The sequence below is a fragment of the Globicephala melas genome, chromosome 9 (assembly GCF_963455315.2).
Source record: "Globicephala melas chromosome 9, mGloMel1.2, whole genome shotgun sequence".
Classification (NCBI taxonomy): Eukaryota; Metazoa; Chordata; class Mammalia; order Artiodactyla; family Delphinidae; genus Globicephala; species Globicephala melas.
In genome coordinates this window covers 14025122-14039401 of record NC_083322.1, presented here as the reverse complement: position 1 = coordinate 14039401, position 14280 = coordinate 14025122, and the positions used below count along the sequence as shown (strand labels likewise).

The window sequence follows — 14280 nt, the reverse complement described above, 5'->3', positions numbered from 1 at the left end:
TACTGATAAGATTGTTCCATTCTTTGTACTTACCACAGAACTATGTATTTGTTATTACTAATACGTTACAATTTTGAGATTATGTTTTCACTACTCGAGCAGTTAAAATACGGTCCATTTGGTGTTGTTAAAGAAGAGTATGTCTGATGGTACTACCTGACAGGGGAAAGCCTTCTGGTCTTCCCAACTGTTAATGCCTAAGGCACTGGTCTTAAAAATAGGAAAACACCTAATTTTCACTATAGTCATACTGATCTTGAAATGCACTGGCAATGAGCCTTCCTGAAGGCAGCTGGGTGGTGAGGAGGCAAGAAAGAGGGACTTGCCAGCAGGTCAGAGGCCAAGGGTTCTTCCTGCCCCTACCTGGCCAAGGTGAGCTACAAGGAGGCTAAACCCCACCTCCCGGCCAGACCAGGGTTCTGGCGACCACCTACCAGGGCGAGCATGACAGCACGTGAGGATCGAGACAGTGGCTTCTGTTGCCACCCAATCTAACAAAGACACAGGTGTGCTGTCACAGGGCTGCCACGCAAAAGCATTCTGAAAGCCTGCCACTGATCTGACGTGAATTTCCCTAAGTTGTCAGAAACATCCAAATAAGAATCTTGTTCGGGAAGGATGACAACTTAAGGAAGTCAGCTCTTGGATTCGTTTTCAAGTGAAAAAGAATGAAAAAACGTGGGCCTAATTTCTGGCACCTTCCTATACAAGTAGAAAACCAAAATTCACTAGACATTTCCTATACTAGACTTCTCTTGATTAGCCTATTCCAAATAAGCAATTACGTACCTCCCAGCCAGTGCCACCGGAGAGAGATGCAGGAAAAACTCTGCACCCACACAATCTTGATTTTCTTGTTTGTTCGTTTGTTTGGAAATCTCTATTTTTTTTAAAAATTAAAAAAAATTTTTTTTTGGAAATCTCTATTTTTTAAGTCAGGTCTCTTGAGGTATTTACGTACGGTGGAAGACATCCTTTTGAAATGTCTGATGAGTTCTGACAGATATACAGTCAGGTAACCCCCGTCACGATCCAGATATAGAACTCTGTCATCACCTTGAAAAATTCCCTTATGCTCTTTCCTTGTCAATCCTCTCCTCTCCAACCCTAGTCCCTGGCAGCTCCTGATCTGATCTCTGTCCCTATAGTTTAACCTTTTCCAAAATACCTTATCAATGGAATTAAACAGCACATGACCTTTGTCAATCTTGATTTTTAAGAGTTCATGGAGATGAAACTGGATTTAAAGGAAATGGGAAAGATTATTGTTCTGCTGGTTAGTGTCTAGGATTAACCAAAGTTACTGCTTATATTTAAGCAAGTAGCTAAATGAGTTAAATTTCTGACCTTAGATTTCAGAGAAAGCACATTTCTGTACTACCTTTTTTTTTTTTTTGGCTGCACCGGAAGCCGGATCTTAGTTCCCGGACCAGGGATTGACAGGGCGGCCATGGCAGTGAAAGCACGAAGTCCTAACCACTGGACTGCCAGGGAATTCCCTCTACTACTTTTAAATAAAGTTATTATGGTTTTGAAAATGCAACTTCAGAGGTCAGCCTGAGCGTTTTCTAGAGAAGTGGAGAACTGCTCAAGGCCCAGACACTGAACACTGTGGTCCCAGGCCCCCAACCTTTGGGTGCTGGCAGGGTCAGCACTCAGACCTCAGAATGAGTGCCTCCTTCAAACCCTAGTGCTCCCCACATGGTCTAGCAAATTCTACCGGCCGCTTCCTGTCCCACTCCAGGGATCCAGGTCTTTAACTTCCAAGCTCCTCGAGGTCTCCTTCCTACAGGGATAGACTCTTTCACCACCTACCTCGCAGAGGACTGGTGCTGCTTACTCTTCCGGGAGGAAGTGGTGCTGGTAGGTTGCTGCCGCATCACGTGGGCCACACCCACATTTAAGGGTTGAGCTGCTGGAAGGGTCACATGACCAGTCAATAGCGCCGGCTGCTGCATGATGGGATTGTAATGGCTGCCGTGAGCATGCGTGTTCCTAAAAGAAAGATGGGAAAACAGGCTCTTTACTGGTTTTATAGCAACAGAACTCATTTATAAGATAAAGTTCCCTCCCCAATTAAAAGCCAAACTAAAACCGAAAGGTGGGTCTCTCACTACCCGGAGAGTTGTTGAAGGGAGGAGCCACCCCAGGTGACTTCAACAGGTAAGTTTCCCTGGTGCAGTAACATTTAAGTGGTAGGGACACAACTAGGTGAGTGAGAAAGAGGGCATTTCAAGCGGGGAGAATGCCAAGTAGGCAGACTCAGCTTAAGTTCTGGGGAGAGAAAACAAATATTCCCTCCAGCTTTTCAAGTCCCTGAATAGGTGACCGTGCTGTGTACTTTATTTTAGAATTTACCAAGTGCCTTCAGTGGGTGATTCCACTCTGTGAGGGAGGCAGGATATCTTAGTAATACCACTTTATAAGGGAGGATATTGTAGTTTATGTGAAAAACAAACTTCGAAGACTGGGCGCCGTATGTTTCTGGCGTTCGGAAGTGTTAACACTTTAGAATTTTCTCAGCGGCCAGCACAATGCTCGGGCGTGTAGCAGCTGATTAATGAGTTACACGCTTCCTGAATGAACAATTAGATTAACTGAAGGTTGACTAGACATGCACAGAGTTTGGTACTAAGTGAAAATTACTAACGTCAGGCACATGCTGATAAGAAACACTGCCAGCCATTATCCTGAAAATGGGTTATATGGGATCTGGGTTGTGTGGCACTCAAAGGCTTGTTTTCCCACAGAAATATTAAGAGTAGTGATGAATTAAGAGAATTGCCCATAAAAACCCATTTAATACATAATAAAATGAAAAGGTATAGAATTCATCTGAATTTTTAAAATATTATGAAATTTATCTTTGAAACTTAGGGAGAAAGATGAATAGGAAAAAAAGAAGTAGGGAGACACTTTTGTAGAGATTTTGATAGTCTTTTGGACATTTCCATGAACTTTAGAAACTGATGTTGTAGCTTCTTTACTTTCTTGCTATTTCATCTACAGACATGGCACTCTTTTTCCTCTGATACAGGTCTAGCACTGGTACTTCTCTTTTGTTTATTAGCCATGATCACAGACATTCTTTGGACCACACATGAAATGGAGAAGAGACTGAAAAGAAACTGTGTTGCCTTTAGGTGTCTTCTGTGGTCACCAGATCAGAGATGAGGAGGGATGAGGGATAAGAAAATATGCATGAGTGAGTGAGTATGTGAGTATTGCTGAAATTCAATGAGCTAGAAATGCTGAAAGACAAAGGAAAGAAGGAGTACAGTGTACGTGTGGTCTTTTAGGAGAAGAAGGGGTGAGGAGAAAAACACAACTGGTCAAACAGCTTTCCACTTGGTTGCTGTTCCTAATGAGCTGAAGAGGGAAGGTGGTCTTGCTGAGCATGAACCAGTGGGGATGGGGGAAGGGCAGATAACAGATCTATTTACTGCCTGTCATGTACCAGGCGCTGGTAGGGTAGGTTAAATTCGGTCAAGTGCTTTGTTTCTTTATCTTAAATTTAAACCTCCCAACGATCCTATGAATAGGCGAATATCCCCGCTTTACTGAAGAAGCACCAAGGCCCATACAGGTTAAGTAACTTTTCCCAGGTCCTGCAGGGCCAGACATGACCCCAGTTTTACCTGGTTTGAAAATGCTGCCAATGAGTGGGGGGAGATGTAGGGAGGGTGCTGTCAGTGGGAAGTGAATGGGGCTGTGATAAGCAGCCCGTGTTCCTCTCTTCTTCTTACTAAATTAAATTAGAATTAGTACATTAGTAATTAGAAAATTAACTGGCAGAACAGAGGAAGCTGCAGTTGAGGCTGGACTGGGGGCCTGCCTCCCCACCTCTCGACCTTTTGTCCAGAGCTCTTCGTTCACAGTAGCCTTTCAGGGCAGAAAAGGAGCTGTCAGGAGGCTCCACGGCTGGTATGGAGGCTGGCAAGAGGGTGAGGGGTGCGACCTGCCCTGCTGTTTGGGCTGAAAGAGAGACAGTGCAAGGGGCCACAGGAAGCTGGGGACAACTTGGGGGCTGCCATTTGGTTCTGCACTGGTGCAGCGGGGCATGGTGGTGGTGTTGGCGTGGGGTGGGTGGCAGGTACAAGGAAAAGTGGAAAGCGGCCATAAAAACAACGGAGCGACGTGTCAGTGATGAAGCTGGCGAGCGGGATGGGGTGGGGGGCTCTGGAAACAGATGCAGGGGGTGTGGCATGCTGGTGGCTGTCAGCTGGTTGCCTCTGGGGTCTGCGGAAAGTGCACTTGGATCTCGAAGATATGACTATCAACTGAAGAGACACACTCAGCAAACACACCAGAGTTTACCATCCCAAATAAAGCCCTTTCTGTCAAGCCTCCCCCTGGGAGGTCTGCGATGACTCCAGTGTGCTCGCGTCTCAGAACACCTCGAGAACACTTTCCGGAATTGCATAGGAGCCCCGGGGACTCTCTTCCGCATCCTTTCGCTGGTGACAAATCTTTGTTTTCTGGGAGTGGAATTTAATTCTGAGAAACAACCAAAAAATCGTCCCATGCCAAGTCTGGTGAATTACACTGGTGATCAAATAATGGAACTGAATTTTGGGTTGAAAATGACAACTGACCACAATGTAATGAAGCTGATTTTCTAGTGTCCTGGTACACATTTATTTAAAAATAACCTCTCATTACACTGTAGTCTATTCCACCTAATAATCTTTTTAATTTAAAAAGCAGGGGATTCTGGTACAGGCCAGCCCGGCAGCTCTCTGGGTCAGTGGTAGATGTGCCTCCCATCCCAGACATGCCTGCTGCCTTGCTTACCTCCAGTCCGCCAACTGCTGGGTGCCGGCCATGGTCTCGGGAATCACAGTCGCGTGCTGCACCGACGTGTGCGTGGCCACCCCAGTCAGCTGCTGCCACGCCGGGGGAAGCAGGATCTGCTGGGTCCCACTTGGCCAGGCCTGCTGTAGGACAGAGGACGTTTGCTGTCACCGTGTCTGTTAGTCATAAAATCAATCTGCATGAGTCAAGCACTTACTTTGTGCCCAGAGTTGTGCTCGACCCTGTGATAGGTGTGAAAGTGGAGACCTGCTCTTCGGCCTCAAAATCCAGGGGAGATAAAATCAGCACATGGGATGTCAACAGAAGATAATAAGGATATGGGCAAAGAACTGTATGGAAGCAATTCATTCACATTGAAGAATGATTTATTTATAAATTTGCTCTAATGAACAAAGCTTACAATTTCCAAGAGTTCATTTATTGATTTATTCTGTCACACAATTACGTGCGAGAGATTTGAGGTAGTTGAATTGGGCCATACAAGGGTAACTTCTTGCCCTCAAGAAGTTTTCTGTCTAGTATCCTTTATTTAATATTTTGCCTTGTGTTTATCAGCTAGAATCTGGAGGTCCAACTTGTGTTATCTTCTGAATCTAAGTTAACATAATTCTGAGGGAAACTTGCCTGCAACTGAGGGCAGGCGAGTGTGACGTACAATCCTTAGCTGGGACCTTAAGCTTACCTGAGAATTACCTTGACTTTTCCTCAAAGCAAAAATGAGACAGTGGGGGAGTTGCAGCTTGATTCTTCGTAAATATTAAGCGTTTTCTAAGAAGTCTAAAACGAACTTTCTTGATTCCTCCTTGAACACACTTACACGTGTGCGTGCACGTGCGTGTATTGTGTTTTGAGCTCTCTGCATCTACAGTCACTATTCTGCTTGCCTTTGGTTATTAAATGATTCACAATGAACACAGCTGTCCAAAGCTGGACACTTGAAGGAACACCACTAAGGTAAAATTCCTCTTGGGCAGATCAAGGACTTAAAAGATTTGGGATCTTAGTTATATCTCTCTCTCCATTGGGATGGAGATGACTGACACTGGGTAATTAATATAATGTAGTGCTCCACAAACTGTGCATGTGTTTAATATGTGTGTTTTGGCTCACACGTACAAACAAGCACTTCTGGAAGTGGATTACAAATTTGAGTCAAGGCTTAATAAGCAGTGATGTGTATAAAATGATACAGCCGCAGTTCAGACCTGAGTGGATCGTTCACCAGGTCTATCCTGTCATCTCTGTGGCAGATGAGACCCAGTGAAATCTCTTATACCTTGTCGATATTGCCTGTTTGCTTATTGATCTTTTTTGATAGAGGCAGAAAGCTCAGGGACCACAGATAAAACAGTAAATGCTTAATAAATGTCTGTTGATGAAATGAAGGAAGCAGTTCTACCGAGGCAAGTAACTATACTTAACTGTATTTCAGGTTTACTGAATTCAAACACAGTGAGCAGAAAAATAATTTAATTGAAACAGTTATGAGCTCAAAAGCTTAAGTGAATAACAGTTTCACTGGCAGTAAGATTTCTACTGATTTTGCCTGGAACTTATTTCAGATCTCATAAAAAGTTTGACTAATGTCATTTTAAAATAATACATCTTGACATCAAGCTAAGGACATTATTTTTTCCCTATTTCCCTAAAATGAATGTTAACATTTTACTTCAAAGGGAGATATTTTTGTACCTCTATCACTGATTGGTGTGTTCAGCTCATTTCAGACAACACTTCATCAGATATTTCTATAATTTATTACTACCTTATAATTTATAAGGTTGGCGCTGATATTTCTGGATGCATACCGTGTGCCAAGCATAGAACTAAGACCATAAATAGATTTTCTGACTTGCTCTTAAGACCAATCCTGTGAGGCAGGGACTGTTTCCCCCTCCCTTTTCTCAAATGAGTAAACTGAAACACAGAGAAGTTAAATAGCTTGCCTGGAAATATGGTAAATTAAACATACATTTACTGCTCTCCCTCTTTAAGCTCAACTAAAATGACAGTGAAGGAATGAAAAAAATATATAGAGCCATAGGACAAAGAGAACAGGAAGTGACAATATCAGTTAACAAAATTTTAGAAGCTGTTAACCGGAAGGGCGATTACTGAGTTCACAGACTGAAGGAATCTAAGGACCAGTCTGTATATTAAACTATGAGATGCCTTCACCCCCAGATCCCTGGTATGTAGAATTATTACCTGGCCTCCCCAGTCTCAAAGCAGGAGCCTGGAGCATTCTCTCTAGGGAAACTGACTATTCCAAGAGAAAAAAGTATAGATACATTTGACGAGAGGGGATCTGCCAATGAAAATGCTGAGCTCACTCCTTACTGGTCTATACAGAAGCCCACATTCAGCTATGGAGAAGTCCACCGCCCTGCCCCTGAAGCTCTCCAGTTATTTCAGTGCTTCAGTCTTAGATATGAATGAACAGCCAGGGATCGCCAGATTTTAAAGGAAGCTTCTAAGATGAAAGACACTAAGACAAAAAAATGAAACTCAGAGGATACAACAACAGTGTAGGAATCAGAAGAAAATTTCAAAAAAATATGTAATTAATGTCCTCATAGAGGTAAAAAAAATCTCTCTATATATATCTCCATGAAACAAGATCATGTATAAGAAGATATACCTATATTCAGAGAACGAGAAAGAACTCTTGGAAATGAGACCTATGACAACAGAAATTAACGATTCCATAGAGTTGAGAAAATATTAGGAAGTAGCATCGATCGAATATATAGAGACAAAAAGGTGGGCAGGGTCGGGGGGAGATATGAAAATCATTAGATCACTTCAGAAACACCAGCACCTAATTAATAAGAATTCTGCAAAGAGGGAACAGAGAAAATGGAAGGGAAGAAGTTAACAAAGGCAAAAATAAAAGAAAATTCTCCAGGTAAAAAGGGCAAATAGGTTGTCCAGGACAATGTATTCTAAAAGACTCACAAGGAAACATGCCGTCATGAAATCTCAGACCACTGTAGACAGGGAGAGTCTTAAAAGATTTCAGAAAGAGAGAAACATAACCACCACTGAACTTCTCAATGTGCTCAGACACATCAACACATCAAACACACAAGCCTTTTAGAACTCGGGAAGAGTTTGGGGCTGCATAATAATAGACACAGAGGAAACTAACCCAATGAAAAGATGAGACAATCATTAATTCCAGGAACAACACGCTGTACAGGAAAAGAAATGGAATCATAGTATATTATGAGGCTGAGCTGAAAATAATGATACAATATCGATGATAATAATTAATTAAATTTAAATTCAAAAATAACTTCCCCAAAGTGATACAGCCAGTAAGTGGTGGGGCTGGCACCTGGACACGGGCAGTCAAACTCTAGAGCCCACGCTCTCAGCCAAACTACTACCTCTTTTTATGGAGATGATACATAAAAGTGCTGGCCCTGTTCAGGATCAGGTGTTGGTGGGAACTGCATAAAAGTGGTATGAGAGAGTCTTCCTCATTCATTAACAATATCAGGCACCAAGCAAGACTGACACAGACGGCAAGACAGAATGGCTGGACAGACTGGCTGAAAATAACCAGAGAAGGTTTCAAGAAGCATCGAAGTTTTGTATTTTAACAGTTTAAAGAGTCCAAGCCAGTGGTTTATCCTTAGGGAAACATTTAAGGGGTTCAGGTGATACAAGCTGATTGGCTAGAAGAATGCACAAAAGTTCTTCATGGCAGGGCAGAGTCTACAAGGATCTGGCAACCAGAAATCTCCAAATCCTGGGGGCTCTGAAGGGTCAAAGCGGGTCTGGGATCTGCCATTTGAAACGTGAGATAAATTCAATACTGTATCAATCAAGAACTGTACTTCCCATCTCTCTACCTTTACCTACTCATTCATAGTTTCTGATGGTGGTCAAGATGCCAGCTCTGGGCTGGGGCTTGGAAGGACAGAGGTGACAGCTCCTTTTAGGCGGTATCAAAAAAGCGTTACTGGTAAGGCAATCCATGTCACCCTCGTGTCACTGAAATGAGAGGGTGTGATTACACCCTCTTCTTCCATGAACACATCTTTGGGGTGCCCCAGAGAGAGTGTTTCCCTTTGAGGGACATGTGATGCTGCTGGGAGGTGGGGCAGAAAAGGGCAGAGCAAACAAAGCTAACATGAGGGATGGATTTAAAAGACTCTCTAAACTTTCACAGATAAACTCCTGGAAAAAGTATAACTATTCAGATAAAAAGAAATACGCAGAATTTTGGGATATATTTAAAGTAATAATCTTTGGAGTGCCTTATACCTAGAAATTTATCCCAAGAAAAATGAAGGCGTCAGCTTGTGTGTTTAATTATTGCTTTTTTTCTTTTTTTTTTTATAGCTGCCCTACTAGTTTTAGAAGTTAGCTTATTTTCGTCCTTTGAAGGGACCATTAAACAATACCTAGGAGAGGACTTCCCTGGTGGCGCAGTGGTTAAGAATCGCCTGCCAAGGCAGGGGACACGGGTTCGAGCCCTCGTCCGGGAAGATCCCACATGCCGCGGAGCAACTAAGCCCGTGCACCACAACTGCTGAGCCTGTGCTCTAGAGCCCGCGAGCTACAACTACTGAGCCCGCACGCCTAGAGCCCATGCTCCACAACAAGAGAAGCCACCGCAATGAGAAGCACACGCACTGCAATGAAGAGTAGCCCCCGCTCACTGCAACTAGAGAAAGCCTGTGCGCAGCAAGAGAAAGCTTGTGCGCAGCAACAAAGATCCAACGTAGCCAAAAAAAGAGAAAAAACCCAAAAACCTAGGAAAGCTCGACCTTAATAGGCTAACATATTGGCATGAATTGAGTGACAGAAAAATCAAAAGCAACCAGTAAACAAAAAGACACACAGTGATGCTAGATAGGACAGGACTTTTTTTTTTTTTTTTTTAAACTTAATCTCTCTTAGGCGTCTCTGCATGTCAAGGCACTTTGGTCTACCATGTCCTTGACGCGCAGGCTCAGCGACCATGGCTCACGGGCCCAGCCACCCCTACTGCAAACAAAAGGGAGCTATGAGGACCAGAGACAGAGGAAGGAGTAGAAGGTGTGCTTTATACGCTGAAGGTTCTCTGTTTACAAACTTGCAGCAAGACACAGCTTTCTGTGCCATCAGAAGCTGGTGTTAGTGGTCATTTGCAGTCTCAGTTTGGACATAAGAACAAAGAGATGAAGAATGGCTAATACCAATCTCAAACAAGCTGTTCCAGAAAACAGAAGAAGAGGTAATAATATCCAGCATATCTTACGAGATTGGTGTAATCTCAATGCCCAAAGCAGATAAAGATTCTACAAGAAAGAGAAATTCATGCCGCTTCTCACTTATGAACATAGATGCAAAAATACTAGCTATAGTGTTTGCAAACTATCCAGGATTGAAAAGCATACAAACACATCAAGCACATCATGATTAAAGAAAGTTCACCCTGGACATACAGGGATACTTTAACATTACAAAATCTATTAAGTAACTTGGTACATTAACAGATAAAGGAACAAAAACACAGGAGCATTTCAATAGATGAAGAAAGAACATTTGATGCAATTTAATATTAATTCATTAAAAAAATTAGCAAACTTGATGAAGCGTCCCTATCAACTCTTCAGAGTAAACAAAATCCCTAATGGCAAGCAGCTAGAAGAATTTCCTTTAAAGGTAGGTTCAAGTTAAGGATGCTCAATATTAACATTGTTATTAAACGTTGTTTTGGAGGGGCTGTCAGCACAGTGATATAAGAACAATAAATAAAAGTTATAAAGATTGTAAAGGAAGAAACAAAACTGTATCATTTGTAAATGAAAAGATAGTCTACATAGAAAATCCAAGGGAATTCACAGAAACAATCAGAACTAATCAGAGTTTGGAAGGATTGCTAGATAACGAACTCAATAAAGAAAAATCAGTTACATTCCTATGAACCAATGACAAATAATTAGAACATACAGTTAAAAAAGTTATTAATAACAAACCTGTAAAATATTTAGGAATTATTCTAACAAAAGAAAACTTTAGTGAAAGGAATAAAAGGTAATTTATATACAGTTACACCATGTTCAGGGATGACTTAATATTATAAGGATGTCAATTTTCCTAAAAGTAAATATAAATCCAATGCAAGTCCAATAAATACAAACCAGGGTTTTGGGTTTTGTTTTGGCTTGTTTTGGAACCAAAATTCTTATGTAAAGATGATGATAAAATTCACATGGAAAAGCGAAGGGATAAGAAGAGACAGCGAAATTTTGAAGAACAATATAGGAGCAGGGCTTTTCTGACCAGATACCAGACATATATTAAAGTCATAATAGTTAAGACAATAGGATATTGGAGAGGACAATGGAATAGCATAGAGTGAGTCCAAAATAGACCTATGCAATTTGACTATATTAAAATTAAAACCCCAAACCTCTATTCAACAAAAGACACCATAAGTAAGTGTCTTTGGGAACCAACTTTATTTAAAAACAAAAGTGCCTCTAGACCACCGACATTTTGGTCAAGCTGTCCTTGACGCCCAACAGCAGAAACAGTACAGCATGGTGGTAAAAATACAGATGCTGGTGTCTTGGGTTTCTGTTCTGGTTCTGCCACCTAATTGCCGTGTGACTTTGAGCCAGTGCTTGTGCTTCATTTCCCCTATTTGTCAAAAGGAGACAAATACCTTACTATGTTGTGGGGATTAAATCAATAACAACTGTAAAGTGCCTGGCATAATGAGGATATATTTGTTATTAAGGTTCAAGTGACATTAAGGATTGATTACTATTATCATTACACCACTATGGTTACCTAAAATTTCCACAACACTTTACATATTTTCAACCAGTTTCACCTCTGTGATTTCATTCTAAGAATCTGTCAGAGTACCTGTGTGAACAGATAAGGAAGGTTCCATCCCAAAGCTTCTGTGATCCTGGTTTTCAACTATAAAACAAAGAGATAATCTCCAAGGCTCTTTTTGGCTTTAAAAAAATAATTTCAATTTTACAAGGAAGAAATGCTAACTGACTTGCCTTGGGTCACAGAGAGTTAGGATTAAACCCTAGGTCTCCCATATTAATTTGCATTACAAAGATACAATGATAATTTCCCCAGACTCTCCCTGTGTCTAAATTTCTTCTTGTAATTGTAAGCTAGATACTTAGGAAGGTAATTCACCTGGGTATCATTCAGAATATTACTGATATATTCTAATGATTTCAAGCATCTAACTCATTGCCAGGGAGGGAATTAGCGAAGATATAGCTCTTTTGTGAACAACATTAACATGGATCATGGTAATACCAGTAATAATAAAGAAAGAATTACCTGGGCAAGCAGACCTGGTTGGATCTGAAGAGGCTGAGCTCCTGGGGCTTGAGTGACGATGGGAACCGCGTTTTCCATTCTCACAGAGTAGCCAGCATGCTTAGAGGGAGAGGCCTGCAATCCTAGTCCAGACAACGGGCAAGGGGGAAAAGGGCTAAGTGACTGGAAACAGCTGGACGAGGAGAACCTTCCTAGCCCGCTGTGTCAGCTCTCAGCTTCCCTTGGCACTAGGTACCGCCTGGTCCTTTGGAAGTCTCCCCTTTAGTTTCTAACTTAAAAAAAAAAATTTTTTTTTTCTTTTGGCCATGCCACATGGCTTGCGGGATCTTACTTTCCCGACCAGGGACTGAACCCGGGCCCTTGGCAGTGAAAGCGTAGAGTCCTAACCACTGGACCGCCAGGGAATTCCCTCTAACTTAAAATTTAAAAGAACCACGAAAACAGCCTTGAATGTTTTCAAAGACTAGGTCTTTGAAAGATTAAGGAATCTTTAAAGCCAAAAGTGGAACAGTTATGTTGGCAAATTACAGTAGGAAAACAACTGCTTTTGACATGAAGATATATCTGCGTATGTCAAAGCCAGGCCTTGGGGGAGGAGTGAGGCGGCTGGAATTGCACTGATTCAGACTGAACCACGTAGACTTACACCAGGAGGGTTTCAGAGACAAATTCTTGAGCTTTCTGTGTAAACTGTAACCAAGCAGCCAACTCCAGCTTAGAGTCTTCAGGAGAAGAGGCCGGGGTGCATGGCCAAAGGATCACCTGGTGGGCACGTGGTCGGGGGGTGGTGTCCAGGAAATGCTTTCCAGACAGATTTATATTCTTCACAAGAACTGGGACTAGTTGGCTGTTGGAGATCGGCAATTTTTTACAGATAAGCCACACAGGATATTCCATGTGAGGAAACGCAAGAGCTGACATCAGCATAACAATGGGAACACACACAATGCGCTGATTTACAGACAGCAACTGGGCCTGGGCCGAAACCACTGGCAGGTGATGAGAATAACAAGACGCTGACTTGGTGCCGAAACGTAAGTCCCACTGTTTCTAGGCTGGCCGCCGCAGTACGGGGGCCCTCAAGTTCAGTGAAGCCAGGGCTCTCAGCAAAAGAAATGAAGAGGGCTTTAGCAGGACAGAAGAGTTTGGGGGCTGGCGCCCCAGAGGTGGTCCTCTTGGAAGCAGGTGAGAGGCTGTGTCCACTCAGCCTTACCTTGGAAGCCGGGTGGACACACGATGAGCGCTTGCTGGAAGGGGTCGGGCCGGGCACAGATCTGGGCCGCTCCCGTCTGCAGGGGCATGCTCCGCTGGGCCACCGCAGCCATGGATGCCGCTGAGGGCTGGTAGAGTGCAGATTGGTAGTTTAGTATGGAGACTTCAGGATTGGCTAAGGAAAGAGTGGCACTGGTGGAGGTGGGAGCCTAAAGGAATGGTGGGGATTAAACAAAAATAAACACAAATAAAAAATGAGGGAGGTGGCATGTTGGGAGACACGAATCTAAATCAAATAAATGAACTCAAAGAAGAGCAAACAAACAAACGAAAACCAAGAGCAAAAAAGCAAAAACAGAGGGGAGTGGAAATATAGTTGGAAAGTCTCAGGGAAAAGCAGGCACCTGCAGCCCCATGAGACACAGGACCACCTTCGGTGCTTACATCCAGGCCTGTTTCTAACATTTATGGGGCCTGCAAATGCAAGTGGACGCCTGCATATCATGTCTAAATACTGCAAAGTTAAAACTCGGCTAAAGGACTTACGTTCTGCCCTTCCACCTGGACACGTACACGTTCATAACCACCTGGAAGACTGGGTTTGAGTTTGAATCCCTCTTGGATTCCTTGGCTTGGCCACTGGAACGTGGAGCTGAATGCCTGCCTTCCTTCTCTCCCTGTCCCAGCTCTGTCCCACAACTTGAGGGCCTTTGGGTGCATGTATTTGGACTTGGTGGTACAGTCCATACTGGGGAGGATGAAACCAAGCCTGGGGTGCCAGGTACCCAGACCTTGGCATGGGAGCACACATACCTGGGGAGGGCCCAGGCAGGGGGCCCTTTTTCTCAGGTCTAAGGGCAGCACTGTTTACAGATGCCCTGAGATGTTTGCAGAGCACCGTTACTGTAAAGAAATACGCTGCAGAAATAGAGACGGAGA

General features: G+C 43.0%; 1 protein-coding gene across 2 annotated transcripts in view; it reads right to left on the bottom strand.

Moving 5' to 3' along the window:
• Positions 1 to 14280, bottom strand: part of HIPK2 (homeodomain interacting protein kinase 2) — a 194378-nt gene that overhangs the window by 29844 nt on the left and 150254 nt on the right. The window contains exons 8-11 of one of the 2 annotated variants that reach the window (XM_030853979.2): positions 13343 to 13550; positions 12130 to 12251; positions 4795 to 4937; positions 1816 to 1995 (exon numbers count right to left, since the gene is read on the bottom strand). In XM_030853979.2, the coding sequence (XP_030709839.1) occupies positions 1816 to 1995; positions 4795 to 4937; positions 12130 to 12251; positions 13343 to 13550 (653 nt within the window). The remainder of the gene's footprint in view (positions 1 to 1815; positions 1996 to 4794; positions 4938 to 12129; positions 12252 to 13342; positions 13551 to 14280) is intronic. The other variant, XM_030853981.2, reaches the window with a different exon arrangement.